The sequence below is a fragment of the Corythoichthys intestinalis genome, chromosome 19 (genome assembly GCF_030265065.1).
Source record: "Corythoichthys intestinalis isolate RoL2023-P3 chromosome 19, ASM3026506v1, whole genome shotgun sequence".
In the NCBI taxonomy this organism is placed as follows: Eukaryota; Metazoa; Chordata; class Actinopteri; order Syngnathiformes; family Syngnathidae; genus Corythoichthys; species Corythoichthys intestinalis.
The window spans coordinates 34,415,070-34,430,254 of NC_080413.1; the positions used below are offsets into that span (position 1 = coordinate 34,415,070).

General features: G+C 38.8%; 1 protein-coding gene across 1 annotated transcript; it reads left to right on the top strand.

Annotated features, from left to right (window-relative positions):
* The first annotated feature begins 8,177 nt into the window (after positions 1-8,177).
* LOC130907235 (thrombomodulin-like) lies at positions 8,178-14,232 on the top strand. The gene has a single exon (XM_057822081.1). It carries the CDS (start codon positions 8,291-8,293, stop codon positions 9,815-9,817), a length of 1,527 nt encoding a protein of 508 aa, XP_057678064.1. The 5' UTR covers positions 8,178-8,290; the 3' UTR covers positions 9,818-14,232.
* Positions 14,233-15,185: the final 953 nt, after the last annotated feature.

Here is a 15,185-nt window from a genome sequence, read left to right on the forward strand (position 1 = left end):
AGGGGATCAGATGATCCCCACAACTCTGGGTATCCACAATTAGCATCTGTATATGTGCAAATGAGTGTGTCATTGTCTCTCAAATAGGCCACTCAAGCACACAAGCAAACAACCTTACTCTAACCCACAAGGGTTGGTCAGTTTATACTGACTCTTGCCATGATAGTTTCAGTTATTATTTGAGAGTTTTATTTTTGAATATGGTTTTATTTTATTCATTCACTGCTCTGCCCATTTTTTCTTCTTCTCCTATAGCACACACAGGCAACTTTATGTATAAATTACTGCAATGAAATAAACAAACGCACAGACCATTGCAACGTGTATAAAAGTTATAATGAATGAAATAATCAATACATTTGTGACGACAAAAAAATCTCAAATGTTTTGGTCTCACAACCCAACCCAAGTGTGATCAGCTCTGCCATGTGGCTTTCTGAATGCAAAGTGCTAACTACGTCAAGGGGCGGGGGGTGTGCTTATCTTGATGAAATGGGGGGCTAGCTGACCTCAGATTTACCTATATAAAAGAATTGTAAGTATCTCTACAACGAAAGCAGCTCAAGCAAAACTTTTACAGCACAAACGATTGACATCATTTCTATATAAATTTGCGTCTGATTGGGGGGGGGGGGGACTTCACAGAGGTCCGTACAGATAGTCACAAAGCACATATAGCAATATAAAAAGTGTCGTCCTTTTTTTTTTTTTTTTAACTTCCGGTCATCCTTTTGCCGAGTCCTTGCTGAGTGAGGCTGCTTTCTCTTTCGCTACTACTACTAGTCAGGCTACTTTCAGACACTTATTTCTTACTTGCCTACTGTAGGTTGATAAATTTGTAGGTAAATTTGTTTATTTCTTGGTCAAGCCCAAAAAAGTTATTTCAATCAAAATATATATTTTCAATCGAGAAAAAAAAGTCACTTGAATGAAAGCAAAATGTGTTTGAACAAGTCAGGCTGCTGTTTCTTTACTTGCAACCAGCCATTAGCTGTGGAAGGGGGTTTGAATACCCTCTACATGTTAAAAAACAATTATGAAAAGATCAGTTAACAATTTGCTGTGGATATACATTGATATACATAGATATTCAGAAATACTACAACAAAGCACACCAAGCAACAGTGGTAACAAGAAAAACACCTCACATGAAATGGCTGGAAAAAAATATGCAAAACTAGTAAATACCACTCTTGGTTCAGAAACAAGCTATCATTCAGGCAACTTTTGCATTCAAACACAGTTTGCTTTCATTCAAGTGACTTTTATTTTCTATTGAAAATATATACTTTGATTGAAGGAACCTTTTTTTGGATTGACTAAGACATACAAAAATCTACCTACAAATTTATCAACCTACAGTAGGCAAGTAAGAAATAAGTGTCTGAAAGTAGCCTGACTAGTCGTAGTAGCAAAAGAGAAAGCAGCCTCACTCAGCAAGGTTTCGCCCAACCCCCCCTCAGGTAAAGTTGCCTGACTGAGCCTGTTTCGCCCATCCCCCTCCTCAGCTAAAGTAGCCTGACTGAGCCTGTTTCGCCCCAACCCCCTCTTCAGCTAAAGTAGCCTGACTATCAGACACTTATTTCTTACTTGACACTAAACTGCTAAACTTCTGAGAATATTTTGATAACAGTATTTTAATAATTCTAATTCATTCGGATGTATTTGTTTGAATACCCTCTACATGTTAAAAAAACATTTTTGAAAAGATCAGTTATCAATTTACTGTGGATATACATTTATATTCATAGATATTTAGAAATACTACAACTAAGCACACCAAGCAACAGTGGTAACAAGAAAAACACCTCACATGAAATGGCTGGAAAAAAATATGCAAAACTAGTAAATACCACTCTTGGTTCAGAAACAAGCTATCATTCAGGCAACTTTTGCATTCAAACACATTTTGCTTTCATTCAAGTGACTTTTATTTTCTATTGAAAATATATACTTTGATTGAAGGAACCTTTTTTGGGATTGACTAAGACATACACAAATCTACCTACAAATTTATCAACCTACAGTAGGCAAGTAAGAAATACGTGTCTGAAAGTAGCCTGACTAATAGTAGTAGCGAAAGAGAAAGCAGCCTCACTCAGCAAGGTTTTACCCAACCCCCCCACAGGTAAAGTAGCCTGACTGAGCCTGTTTCGCCCATCCCCTCCTCAGCTAAAGTAGCCTGACTGAGCCTGTTTCGCCCCAACCCCCTCTTCAGCTAAAGTAGCTTGACTATCAGACACTTATTTCTTACTTGACACTAACTGCTAAACTTCTGAGAATATTTTGATAAAAGTATTTTAATAATTCTAATTCATTCGGATGTATTTGTTTGAATACCCTCTACATGTTAAAAAAACATTTTTGAAAAGATCAGTTAACAATTTACTGTGGATATACATTTATATTCATAGATATTTAGAAATACTACAACTAAGCACACCAAGCAACAGTGGTAACAAGAAAAACACCTCACATGAAATGGCTGGAAAAAAATATGCAAAACTAGTAAATACCACTCTTGATTCAGAAACAAGCTATCATTCAGGCAACTTTTGCATTCAAACACATTTTGCTTTCATTCAAGTGACTTTTATTTTCTATTGAAAATATATACTTTGATTGAAGGAACCTTTTTTTTGGGATTGACTAAGACATACACAAATCTACCTACAAATTTATCAACCTACAGTAGGCAAGTAAGAAATAAGTGTCTGAAAGTAGTAGTAGCGAAAGAGAAAGCAGCCTCACTCAGCAAGGACTTGGCAAAAGGATGACCGGAAGTTAAAAAAAAAACAGGACGACACTTTTTATATTGCTATATGTGCTTTGTGACTAGAAATGAGATGGGCTCGGCTTGGGGGGGGATCCCAGGGTGTCCCAAAATGGGACACCCTTGGTAGTTTTAGGAAGCACCAAAACCCCTGGTGGTTCTAGTGTAAAGCAACATAGGATAACAATGACAAAACAACCCAAATTTAATTTCTGAAAGATTTATTTGTTCCCATGACACACAGTCCACCAGCAAAAACGAGGCGCTGCCAAATAAAGAAGTGTACGGGGGGAAAAAAATGTCTCATGTCTGTCAGAAATGTGGCCGATTGACTTGTGGCTCATGCTGTACGCCTTACCCAGTGATGTGTCAGGATTGTATACAGTACACTGTACAGTTTTTTGTTTTGCTCTAAATAAATCTTTCAGAGATTGAAATTCGGTTATTTTGTCTTTGTTATCCTACATTGGTTTAGGCTTAGAGTCTACATTATAAGCCTGCTGGAAATGGATTCAAGATGAAAAAAAAAAAAAGGATTGCTAAAATATAGTTCAATATACCATGAAAGTCAACCTGTTCAGCTACACATCCACATTAGGTCTATGGCATATTTACTGTAGCTAAATGCTTCATTCCCACATACATACACATTAGCTTTTTTTTTTCTTTCTTTCTTTATGTAGAGATAGAAAAACACTCCGATTTCCTCCCACATTCCTAAGACGTGCATGCTAGGCTGATTGATCATTCCAAATTGTCCGTAGGCGTGAGTACCAACGACCACCATCAACGACCACAATAGATGTGCAAATTAGGATCAGATGATCCCTCTCTGGGCACAAAAGGTATATTCATCAACTGATCCCTCCTTGGGTTTTCTAGTGTTAAACATATTAAAAGTGAAAAAATGAAAGTATAGAACGTTTAAGGAAATTTAAAATCCTAAAAGACATATATCGGCAGTTAAAAAAACAGAACTTATTGATTATTGTGGATAAGCTAGTCCAGGGGTCAGCAACCCTGGTCCTCGAGTGCCACTATCCAGCTTGTTTTCCATGTCTCCCTCCTTTGACACACCTGAATCAAATGATCAGCTCATCAGCAAGCTCTGCAGGAGCCTGATAACGATCATGATTATTTGATTCAGGTGTGTTAAAGGAGGGAGACATGGAAAACAAGCTGGATAGTGGCACTCGAGGACCAGGGTTGCTGACCCCTGAGCTAGTCTAAACAGGTGAGTTTTGAGTTTTGATTGAAAAAGGGGGAGGGAATCTATGTTCCTGAGGTCAGGTGCGAGTGAATTCCAAAGCCGGGGAGCCAAGCGGCTGAACGCTCGGCTCCCCATGGTGGTGAGGCGAGCGGGGGGGGGACAGACAGTTGTATGGAGGAGGAGGATCTAAGGGCACAGGAGGGAGTAGTAACATGAATGAGATCGGACAAGTATGGAGGGGCGAGGTTATGGATGGCCTTGAATGTGAGGAGGAGAACTTTCAACTGAATTCGAAAGTGGAACGGGAGCCAGTGAAGCTGTTGGAGGACTGGAGTGATGTGGTGGATGGATGGGGTACGGGTTATGATGCGGGCAGCTGAATTCTGGACCAGTTGTAGTTTATGGAGAGTTTTATGAGGGAGGCCAAAGAGGAGAGAGTTGCAGTAGTCCAGGCGGGAAGTGACAAGGCTGTGGACCAGAATTACAGCAGAATGTGGGGTGAGGGAAGGGCGGAGGCGATTAATGGTGCGGAGGTGAAAGTGGGCAATCCGGGTGATGTTATTGATGTGCGATCGAAATGAAAGTGTGTTGTCGAGGATTACTCCTAAGCTCTTGACTTGGGGGGAGGGTGAAACAGTGGAGTTGTCAATGGTAAGGGAAATGTTATGGTTTTTTGAGATGGTGAATTTAGAGCCAACGAGGAGCACCTCAGTTTTATTACTGTTACGTTTTAGGAAGTTGTGGGTAAACCAGATTTTTATTTCAGTGATACAGTCAGTCAGAGATGAGGGCGGGAGAGAGGAGGAGGGTTCAGAAGTGAGGTAAAGTTGGGTGTCGTCGGCATAGCAGTGAAAGTGGATGTTGAATTTACAAAAAATATTGCCAAGGGGAAGTAGGTATTTGATGAAGAGTAGGGGCCCTAGGACAGAGCCCTGAGGCACACCGGAGGCAACAGGGGAGGGTTAAATTTAAAAGACTTTAGTTGGTTATATTGGCTGCGCTCAGTAGAAAACCAGTTCAACGGGGTGCGGTTGAATAAATACATAATGAGCCTTCATGATTAAATGTTTATTTTCCTTGCAGTGCATTCTATAGAGATTGACGCGCCATGTGACTACTTGTTGTTGTCTGATACTGCCTGACGTTTAACTTCATTACAATATTAATTAATTATGGTTAATTTTCTTGATAAAATTAAAGAAATGCAATAAAGAAATCCTAATTTTGATGTAATTTGTATTTTGAAGACTCGAAAAAAACAACAAAATAGAATGTGAATAACATGCCCCTTTATCTGGGCAACAAACATAGTGCAACAAAACACAGCCTGCATTTTCTAAAAAATAAAACAACACTCTTTTGAAAAGGTAAAGTATATAAAGAGAGTTCATGTACCTGCATAAAAGCAATAGGTGTTCAATATCGATCACATCACAACATGTGAAGTTGCCCTTTCTTTCACTGTCTTAGTGCAAGAGGCATGTATTTGATTTTCTGTATTATATTGGTTTTGTTTTTGAAGTCTGCAAATAAGTGTTCTGATTTGTTGATGAATGACTCCTTCATTTGCCACTCACCATCTGTGAATGGTTTTCCACGGTTTATTTATCCCGTGTTGCAACAAAACTTGCAGCAGTAGTGGAGTTTGGAGATGTAATTCATTTTTTAAATCTATTTTTGTGCTCTCGTTATTTTGTCCAGAATTAATGCAATCACACTTACTGGGTACTCGACTGAAAAAGTAGTATGCCTTCCACATTACTTCTTTTGTGATTTGACAACTTCTCGCCACAGAGCAAAAATTCAGAAAATTCTTCCGCATTGGCAATGAATGAAATTGATTCGGCCCAAGAAACGTTGAATCCTCTGTTCTCCTCAGTTTCTTTTTTTTTTTTCTTTTCCACTTTGGAATCCATGTCCCATCATATAGCCGCCGGTTTGTTTACAACTGTCCGCCCTGCTGATGGAAGCGTGCGTCACAGGCGATAACGCAAATCTTCGTTGACAGAAATGTTGAAATTTAATAGTTATTGTACACATTTTACAGCATTGGAAAATGTTAACATTGTTTGTGTCTTCCTTTCTAAGAACAGATTGTCGAGTTTCACGTGAAAGTTGTCTTTTTCTGGCCATTTTGAGACTTTAATTAAAACCACAAAGTTGATGCTCCAGATACCCAACTAGCTCAAAGAAAGATCAGTTTTATAGCTTCTCTAAGCACCTGAACTGTTTTGAGCAGTGCCAACATAATTGCACAAGGTTTTGTAATCATCTATTATCCTTCTAAAACAACTAGCAAGCACAATGTACCATTTGAACAGTGGAGTGATGTTTGTTGTAAATGGGCGTCTTTACAAAACTACGTAGATATTGCATTAAAACAGAACGTTTCCAGCTAGAATAGTCATTTACCACATTAACAATGTATCGAGTGTTTTTCTGATTTGTTTAATGTTATTTCCATTGAAAAAAATTGTGCTTTTCTTTCAAAAAGGAGGAAATTCCTAAGTGACCCCAAACTTTTGAATGGTAGCATACATACATACGGTAGAGGCCAAAAGTTTGGACACACCTCATTCAATGCAACATACATGAAGGTCCCAACCCCATTGACAAAGCAATAAATCCCACTAACTAACCTCAAAAAGTAAGGGTGTAACGGTACATGTATTTGTATTGAACCATTTCAGTACGTGGTGCTCGGTTCGGAACGGAGGACTACGGAACGAGTTTCTGACGTAATGTAACCCTTACTTTTCGAGGCTGTGAGTCGATCGGGTTACAGTTTCTTTGTGTAGATTATATTTACTCCGTCTTCTGTACTATAACGAGGACCAACACGGTAGGACAGTATAACCCAGAAACGTCAACGGCGCAACAATGTGGCCGCCGCGAGAACGCAGTGACATGTGGGCGTAAAATCAATCAGCCAATGCACACCAGTCGCAGTGCGGCCGCGTGTTAGACGCATCCCAGAAGCGGCTCAAGACGCGCGCGAAAAGAACGGCAGAGTTTATTATTGGACGCGAGATGCGACCCTCCTGCGTCAATATTACCACCAGTAGGTAGGATCTGGAAGACCGGAAGTCACTCGTGTAAAAATACAGTGGATCCGCTCGATTTTCAAACTAAAAAAAAACTATTCATAGAGGCATTTCATTTGTAAAATACGTGTTAAAATCTTTGTCATTGGGATTGCTTTTCTCTTTAGCACAGGACTTCTTTTTTCTTCTTTCTTTCAGAAAGAAAGCTGACCAATACGTGGGGTCTGAAAGGCAAATTGTTGTTGGATTATCTTTAAATACCTGCTACTTTTTGAGCAGAATTATAGCTTTGTATAGGCTAATGTTCCTAACGTTGAAAGCACAAAGGTGTTTAATAAACAACTAGCACATTTATATTTTGCATTTTGTTTTCTTTGAGATTTTTGTGTACCGTTACACCCCTATCAAAAAGGCATACCTGTGAAGTCATAAACCATTTTAGGTGTCTCAATCTTGATGCTTACCAACAGAATGGCAAGAGTGCAAAAAGAGTAATCAGAGAAAAGTTTGGGGAGGGAAAACTGACAGATTTAAGATTATATTTAAGTGAATAATGACAGGTTGTATGATGACTGATTTAAACTAATATTCTGGCAACTTAATAGCGAATATTTTCACATTTTTTTGTAATATAATGTTTTCTGTGTTGTTGTTGTTGTTGTTTTGTTTTTGTTTTATAAAACCACACTAAATTATTTAGGGGTGCTTAACAATATTTTAGGAGGGTTCCAGCTCCCCCTAAAATACCCCTAACAACGCCACTGCTGTTATCATTTTTGTCAACTATGGCCTTGTGAAACACTGAGACATTGTTTTGATTAAAAGCTAAATGCGACTAATTCAATACTTCAGTTCACTTTGGATGGATCCCTTTTACCAGTTTCTTTTCTTTGTTTTTTAATTTTTTCATAATTATCTGTACTTTCACTTACAAGCATTTACAAGCGCAGAGTGTGGATTCTTTGACACCTCTAGATGTGAGAAGGCAAGTCACTGTCCATGAGAGGATCCTCACTCATGGGGAAAGTATGTGTGTGTGTGTTAATGAGCCACTATGTTTGTGATAAGGATTTGGAGGGGCTGCGGGGGAAGGGTTGTGCAAGCAGACCCACCAGAACTGAACTTCCTTCCTGTGCTGCCCAAACTTCAGAGCAACAAGCTTTTATAAATGGACGCTACCATGTGGAGCTTCCAGTCCCCTCGACGGCTTTGCGTCATAGAACACAGCCACTCGGCGTCACTATAATCTCTTCGGGCATCGACATGATCGCTTTCCTTCTGCTTCTCCTTTGCGGGCTTCAGGGAACGGTGCTCGCTCTGCGCGGATATTGCACCGCGAGTCAGTGTTACGCGATTTTTTTGGGAGCAACAAACTTCAAGGGAGCGCAGAATAAGTGCCAAGATTTTAATGGGAACTTGTTGTTGTTCCTCGACGTGGAGGAGCAGGGGCATTTACTAACCGATTTGAGGGGGAGTTTTTGGTACGGCTCTCCCGAGGCAAATGTCCAAAACTGCACTTCATTCTCCGTTTGGGAAGGAGAAAACGTGACGACCCATACGATCCCGTGTGGCAACCAGCTTGATGGTTACTTTTGCCAGTACCCAAATGCGGATCCTTGTGGAGCCATCCCTGGTGGAGCAGACGCCCAGGTGATGTACACGGCCCCGATGGGCTTTGTTATGAACACTTCGCGTCACTTCCCTGTCGGAACACTCGCATTAGCGCAAAAGACACCCCGTTACCCGGATGCTAAGTATTTGTGTTTCGAATCAAGTTGGCTGAAAGCTCCGTGGAACTGCGAGGTGTTGGACGGAGGCTGCGAGCAAAGCTGCAACTCCACATCTGGCACCTGCGCGTGCCCGCATGGCGTCTATCTCCACGCCAACCTCATCAGCTGCAGCGATGACCCGTGTGACCGTTGCGCGCACAAGTGTCACCGCCCCACGCGCGCCTGCGATTGCCACGCCGGCTACGAACTGGATCCGGATGGGAAAAGCTGCGTGGATGTGGACGAGTGCGAAGAGATGGACGTTTGCGTGGATGAGAGCGAGGAGTGCGTGAACATTCCAGGTCATTTCAAGTGCACCTGCAGAGATGGGTTCGATTTAGAAGAAGGCAAGTGCGTGGATGTCAGGATCTGTGCGAAATGTGAGCACATGAAGTGCGTGAAATCCAACGGTGTGTATGCGTGTGAGTGTGGCGAGGGGTTTAAAGTGTCACCACAAGACCCCACTAAATGTGTGATGTACTGCGACCAGCAGGACTGCCTGGCTAATTGCATCTCAAATCCTGACTTGGAGGAGAGGGACATGCATCAGTGCTTCTGTCCTGATGGCTACATCAATGACATCCGCAACAAAACTGCCTATTGCACTGACATCAATGAATGTGAGATCCAGGCGCAGTGTGAACACAATTGTGAAAATCTATTTGGGAGCTTCGTGTGTTCATGTAATGAGGGATACGAGCTGTTTGACGAGTACATGTGCGTGCACCCAGATGAGCCCGATTGGACCCCGTCGGAACCCGCGAAGCCCGATCTACGTCCGGCCACCCTGCCGTCTTATGTAAAAGCAGGCAGCATACTTGGAATTATTGTGTTCGTGTTGCTTTGCCTGGTGCTGCTCTACTTCCTTATCAGGAATTTGGCCAAACGTTGTGGCAGTCTTGAGCTTGCATCCCTCAAGGGCCCCGATATGGATATTTTTTACCTGCAGCAAGTCACCACGGAGACATACAAGCGGTTATCTTTTGACAAACAGTCGCGATGTGACTCGCAAAGACTTTAACTATGGCACTGAAGACCTTTAAGATCAAGCATGTGCATAGGTGGGCAGATTTCAGAGCTATAACACCAGCCCATTTGCCGCAGACAAGATAAGAAAACCATCCCTTGAAGAATAGTACAAAATCATGTTACAACAAGGTTAATTTCATATCATTTTTACTTTAAAAAACTATTGAATTTGATTTCTTCAATCAGCAAAACTGAACAAAGCAAATCCTGAAAGTTCAGCTCTCAGGTTCAATCATTTTCATTTCTTATTAATCCAGGTTCCTACCTACCAAACTCCCCTGCTCTTCTACAAGCCTCTAAATGTAAAAATGACCACATAAACCCACTAATTGAAAATATTTGAAAAGTTGACACACACATACCGACCTACAAGTGACCTGACCAGGAAGGAATTAGTTTGTTTTGCCGTGTTGAATACAGAACTCGAACTTATTATATGTTTGAATTTATTCCGTTATTGTTTTTTTTTTTTTTCTGGTGTGGTAACAACATGCTAATGTACAGTATTTTACTTTAGAGTTAAAGCTTTAACTTTGACATACATAGATACATATACACTCACATTAATGCCATCTATGTTTCAGATTTTTAATTTAATATAATGAGCTTTAAGTTTGACAGCACACAAAAAACATCCGTCATCAATTCACCCCAAAATATTTTTAAATATTTAGTATGTATTTTGATATTGATTGAATTTATTTCGAAAACATGCATCCCGTTATGGATATGGTGGAAAACACAGACAAGGCTGAAAAAGCAGTTTCGGCTCTTGCACCCCTCTTTAAAATAAACTGCTGTATTTTAAGGCAAAAGAACTGTTGTGTTTGATAGATCAATATGTCTATATGCTGCCATAGCAGATTCATGGCGCATTAAGCCCCGAACTATTTTTAATTTGTCCGTTTTACCCTGGAAACCCCCGATTACAGATGTCGCACAACCGCTTTTGTTTCAACTCAGCCATAAAAAGAAGGGGAGCAATTATATTTATTATTCAAAATTTCTGTCATTTTTAGCTTAGAATCATTAATTGATGTCAAATATTTTGTTTAAAAAAAACAACTATTAAAAAAAATATTCACTTGCATATTTTAAACTTTTAAACAAATTATGTCATAATAAAAAAAATGGTGTCTGTAAATAAGTCACGGATGTCTACCTCATAACGATTGCTTAATTGTATTTTTTTTTTTTTTTGTTACTGTTGCATTTTCCCCAATATGTTAGATGATAAATAATTGATCCAAACAAAGAAAAATTGGGAAAAAAATGTTCAAAAAGGGTAAATAAAGGGTAAAAGTACATCTTGACCACTCCTTGATGTCTGCGATTTCTGCATCGCCACCCTTGATATATTACCATGTTTCACCAAAAACCATGGCCATTCATATCTGTGTCTTGACACTCGGTGATACATGCTACATGGAGTTTTTGGACCGAAACAAGGTAAGTACGCGATAATATCTCGTTAAAATCACGGCGTCTTTAATTGTGCTCTCTCATGCTCTCATCTCCAGTTAGGGTTTCGCTGTTCAAAAGATTTTTTCTTTCAATGTCCTCCTGTTCAAAATTTTTTTCCCCCAGACAATTGAGATTTTAAGCTTTCCAATGATGTATCACACGTGCATATCGGACAATTTTGAAATTTGGCCAAATTGGGGGTCTCAGAGCGGAACTTGAAGTCACCTGAGTGTTTTCCGCCATATATATATATTTGTTTTTTCCCCAAGCAGGAGCTTCCGTGATAATAATAAATACAATCTACGTGCCGTGCACAGAGATGTCAAGAGACTCGAGGCCCACAGCTTTCCGGAGCAGAAGCAGAGTAGATAAATATGCGAAGTACGTGAAAAAAACTTGATGATGCACCTTGATACAACGCACATAAAGTCAGCTTCAATAAAAATTATTTAAAAAACTCATCAGTTAGTTATATGTACTTACGATCCGCCAGCTTGTTGTTTCTTGTCGTCTTCCAAAATTACACCTGGGTGACAGCACTTCAAGTGTTCGTCATGACGTGGCCAAAGTTTTACCCTGGTAAGCGAGCGCAGCATTGCAAAGACCACGCACAGTGGCACCCTCCTTTTTTTCTTTAAAATAATTCCAAGCTTTGGCCACGCTGGTCCGCTTTTTTGGCTTACTGCCGCTTTCAGCGCTTGCATCCCGAGCGTCCGCCATTCTCAACTTTATTTTCTTGTTTTATACAGTATTTTTTTAACCTGTCATTACCCGTCGACAGCATGTTGTGCCCGTCGACGCATTTACGTCATTGATGACGTCAACTAATCGGGACAGCTCGAGGAGAGTAGCCAAAAATTTCACTCAAGTAAGAGTAGCGTTACTTCGAAATAATATTACTCAAGTAAAAGTATAAATAGTTATCCAAAAAATGTACTCAAGTACAAGTAAAAAAGTACTCGGTGAAAAAAATACTCAAGTAATAAGTAACATTGTGAGTACCTTTGTTTGATTTTTTTTTTTTTTTTTTTCAAACAATGGTATTTTTTTTTTTTCAGCACAAAGTTATCTACTGTATATGAACGGTTGTTAAAATGATACTGTACAATAACCCATTACATAATCACATTAAGCCAAGGAAATACAAAAAATAATAAAATCATTGAATTCCAGCCAGAAAAAAAATGACAGAAATGAAGCATTATTCATCCAAGGAGCCCATGGAGAACCCATGGAGAAAAGAATTCCTAGCTTGAATAGTGAATAGTTCCTTCAAGAGTGAAGAATTTTTTACAGCGCTTTAAAGACACCATGTGAATGAACAGGCTGGCGTGATCATAGTATGGCAAACTTGCGTCTGATTAGTATAATGGAGTCATGTGATTATATGAGGTAACAACTCATTGATGAAATTAGTAGAGCAACTCTTGGCATCACTTGAAAAAAAAACCAAAAAAACTATTACGTAAAATTTGATGTCAGTTACACCAAAAAGTGGTAAGTTTGATTTCTGCATTCAGCAAAACTGAACAAAGCAATTTCTGAAAGTTCAGGTCAAAGGTGGAGTCATCTTCATGTCTTATTACTCCAAGTAACTAGCTACCAAATTCCAATGCTATTCTACAAGCTTCTTACTGTAAAAATGAATACATAAACCCAATTAATTAATAGTATTTAAAAAGTTGGATCATTGGAAAGCTTAAAATCTAGATTTTCTGGGGGAAGAAAAATTTTGAACAGGAGGGCATTTAAAATAAATAAATAAATAAATAAATAAATAAGGCGGAAAACACTAAGGTGATTTGAAGTTCCGCTCTGAGATCCCCAATTTGGCCAAATTTTTAAAATTGTCCAATATGCATGTGTGATACATCATTGGAAAGCTTAAAATGTCAATTTTCTGGGGAAAGAAAAATTTTGGGCAGAAGGGCATTTAAAAAAAAAAGTTTTTTAAACAGCAAAACCCTATCTGGAGGTGAGAGCACACGAGAGCAGAATTACAGACGCCATGACTTTAACAAGATAATATCACGTACTTACCTTGTTTAGATCCAAAATTTCCATGTCACATGTATCACTGAGTATCAAGACACAGCTGGATTTTTGGGGGATTTTATGGGTGAAACATGGTAATATAACAAGGGTCGCGATGCAGAAATCGCAGAAATCAAGGAGTGGTCGAGATTTTCTTGTCATATGAAACAAAAACAGTTACGCGACGTCTGTAAACGGGGGTTTCCAGGGTAAAACGGGCAAATTAAAAATAGTTCGGGGGCTTAATGCGCCATGAATCTGCTATGGCACCATATAAACATACTGTTCTATCAAACAACAGTTGTTTTGGCTTAAAAAACAGTAGTTTCTTTTAAAGAGGAGTGCAAGAGCAGAAACTGCTTTTTCAGTCTTGTCTGTGTTTTCCGCCATAAATAAACAGCAAAACCCTAACTGGAGGTGAGAGCACGCGAGAGCATAATTAAAGACGCCATGATTTTAACGAGATGTTATCGCGTACTTACCTGGTTTTGATTCAGAAACGCCATGTAGCATGTATCACCGAGTGTCAAGACACAGCTGTGATTTTTGGGGGATTTTATGGGTGAAACATGGTAATATAACAAGAATCGCGATGCAGAAATCACAGACATCAAGGAGTGGTCGAGATTTTCATTTTTATATGTTTACCCCTTTAAACGTTGTTGTTTTTTTGTTTTTGTGTTTTTGTTTTGTTTTAAATTTCTTTGTTTGGATCGATTATTTATCATCTAAAATATTGTGGAAAATGCGACAGTAATTAAAAAGATACAATTAAGCGATAGTTATGAGGTAGATATCTGTGACTGTTTTACAGACGCCATTTTTTTTTCATTGTGACGTAATTTGTTTAAAGGTTTAAGATATGCGAGTGGATAATTTTTTTAAAGTCGTTTTTTTTTAACTAAATTAGACATCAATTAATTATTCTGAGCTAAAAATGACAGACATTTCGAATAATAAATAGGATTACTTACCTTCTTTTTATGGCTAGGTTGAAACAAAAGCGGTTGTGCGACGTCTGTAAATAATAGAAATAGTTCGGGGACTTAATGTGCCATGAATCTGCTATTGCAGCATACAGACACAATGTTCAATCAAACACAACAATTCTTTTGGCTTAAAATGTAGCAGTTTATTTTAAAGAGGGGTGCAAAAGCAGAAACTACTTTTTCAGCCTCGTCTGTGTTTTCCGCCATATACTCACAATAATGTTATCAGTGTTTCAGATTTTTATTTTAATATCATGAGCTTTAAGTTTGACAGCACACAAAAACATATGTCATCAAGTCCCCCCAAAATATATCTAATATATAGTATATATTTTGATATCCGATTGGTGTTGGACTTTTATGTGATTAGTGCCCAATGCAATGCGTTAACATACATACTTTTCTTTTAATATATGAATGATTTTGCCAACATGTGACCTTTTTTGGCTTGAACTGCCCCCTACACACCTGTACATACCGTATGCTGGAACACTCACATCAGCAGCCATTGATGCACATAAAACTACTGTTTTTTGTTTGATTATTTTTAATCATCGAAAACTGTTTTCTAAACATGAATGTGTTTCGCTTTGGGGTATATATTTGACTTCTAATCATTACTTCTCATTTGATAATGTTAATGCAATAATATTTTTGTTACAATAAATATAAGGTCTAGTATTAAGGTACTTAAAATAATCTGTCAAAATTCTCATACCTTTTTGACACTTTTTTTATTTCACATCTCCACAAAGGCTTCCTAAATAGCATACTAATGTTGTGTCAAAATTTGGAGATACAGGAGATGTTTTTCATTGGCTGATGTTTGGATTCCACTGAGAGAGAAATTAAGGACATTGTCAAAAAAATCTG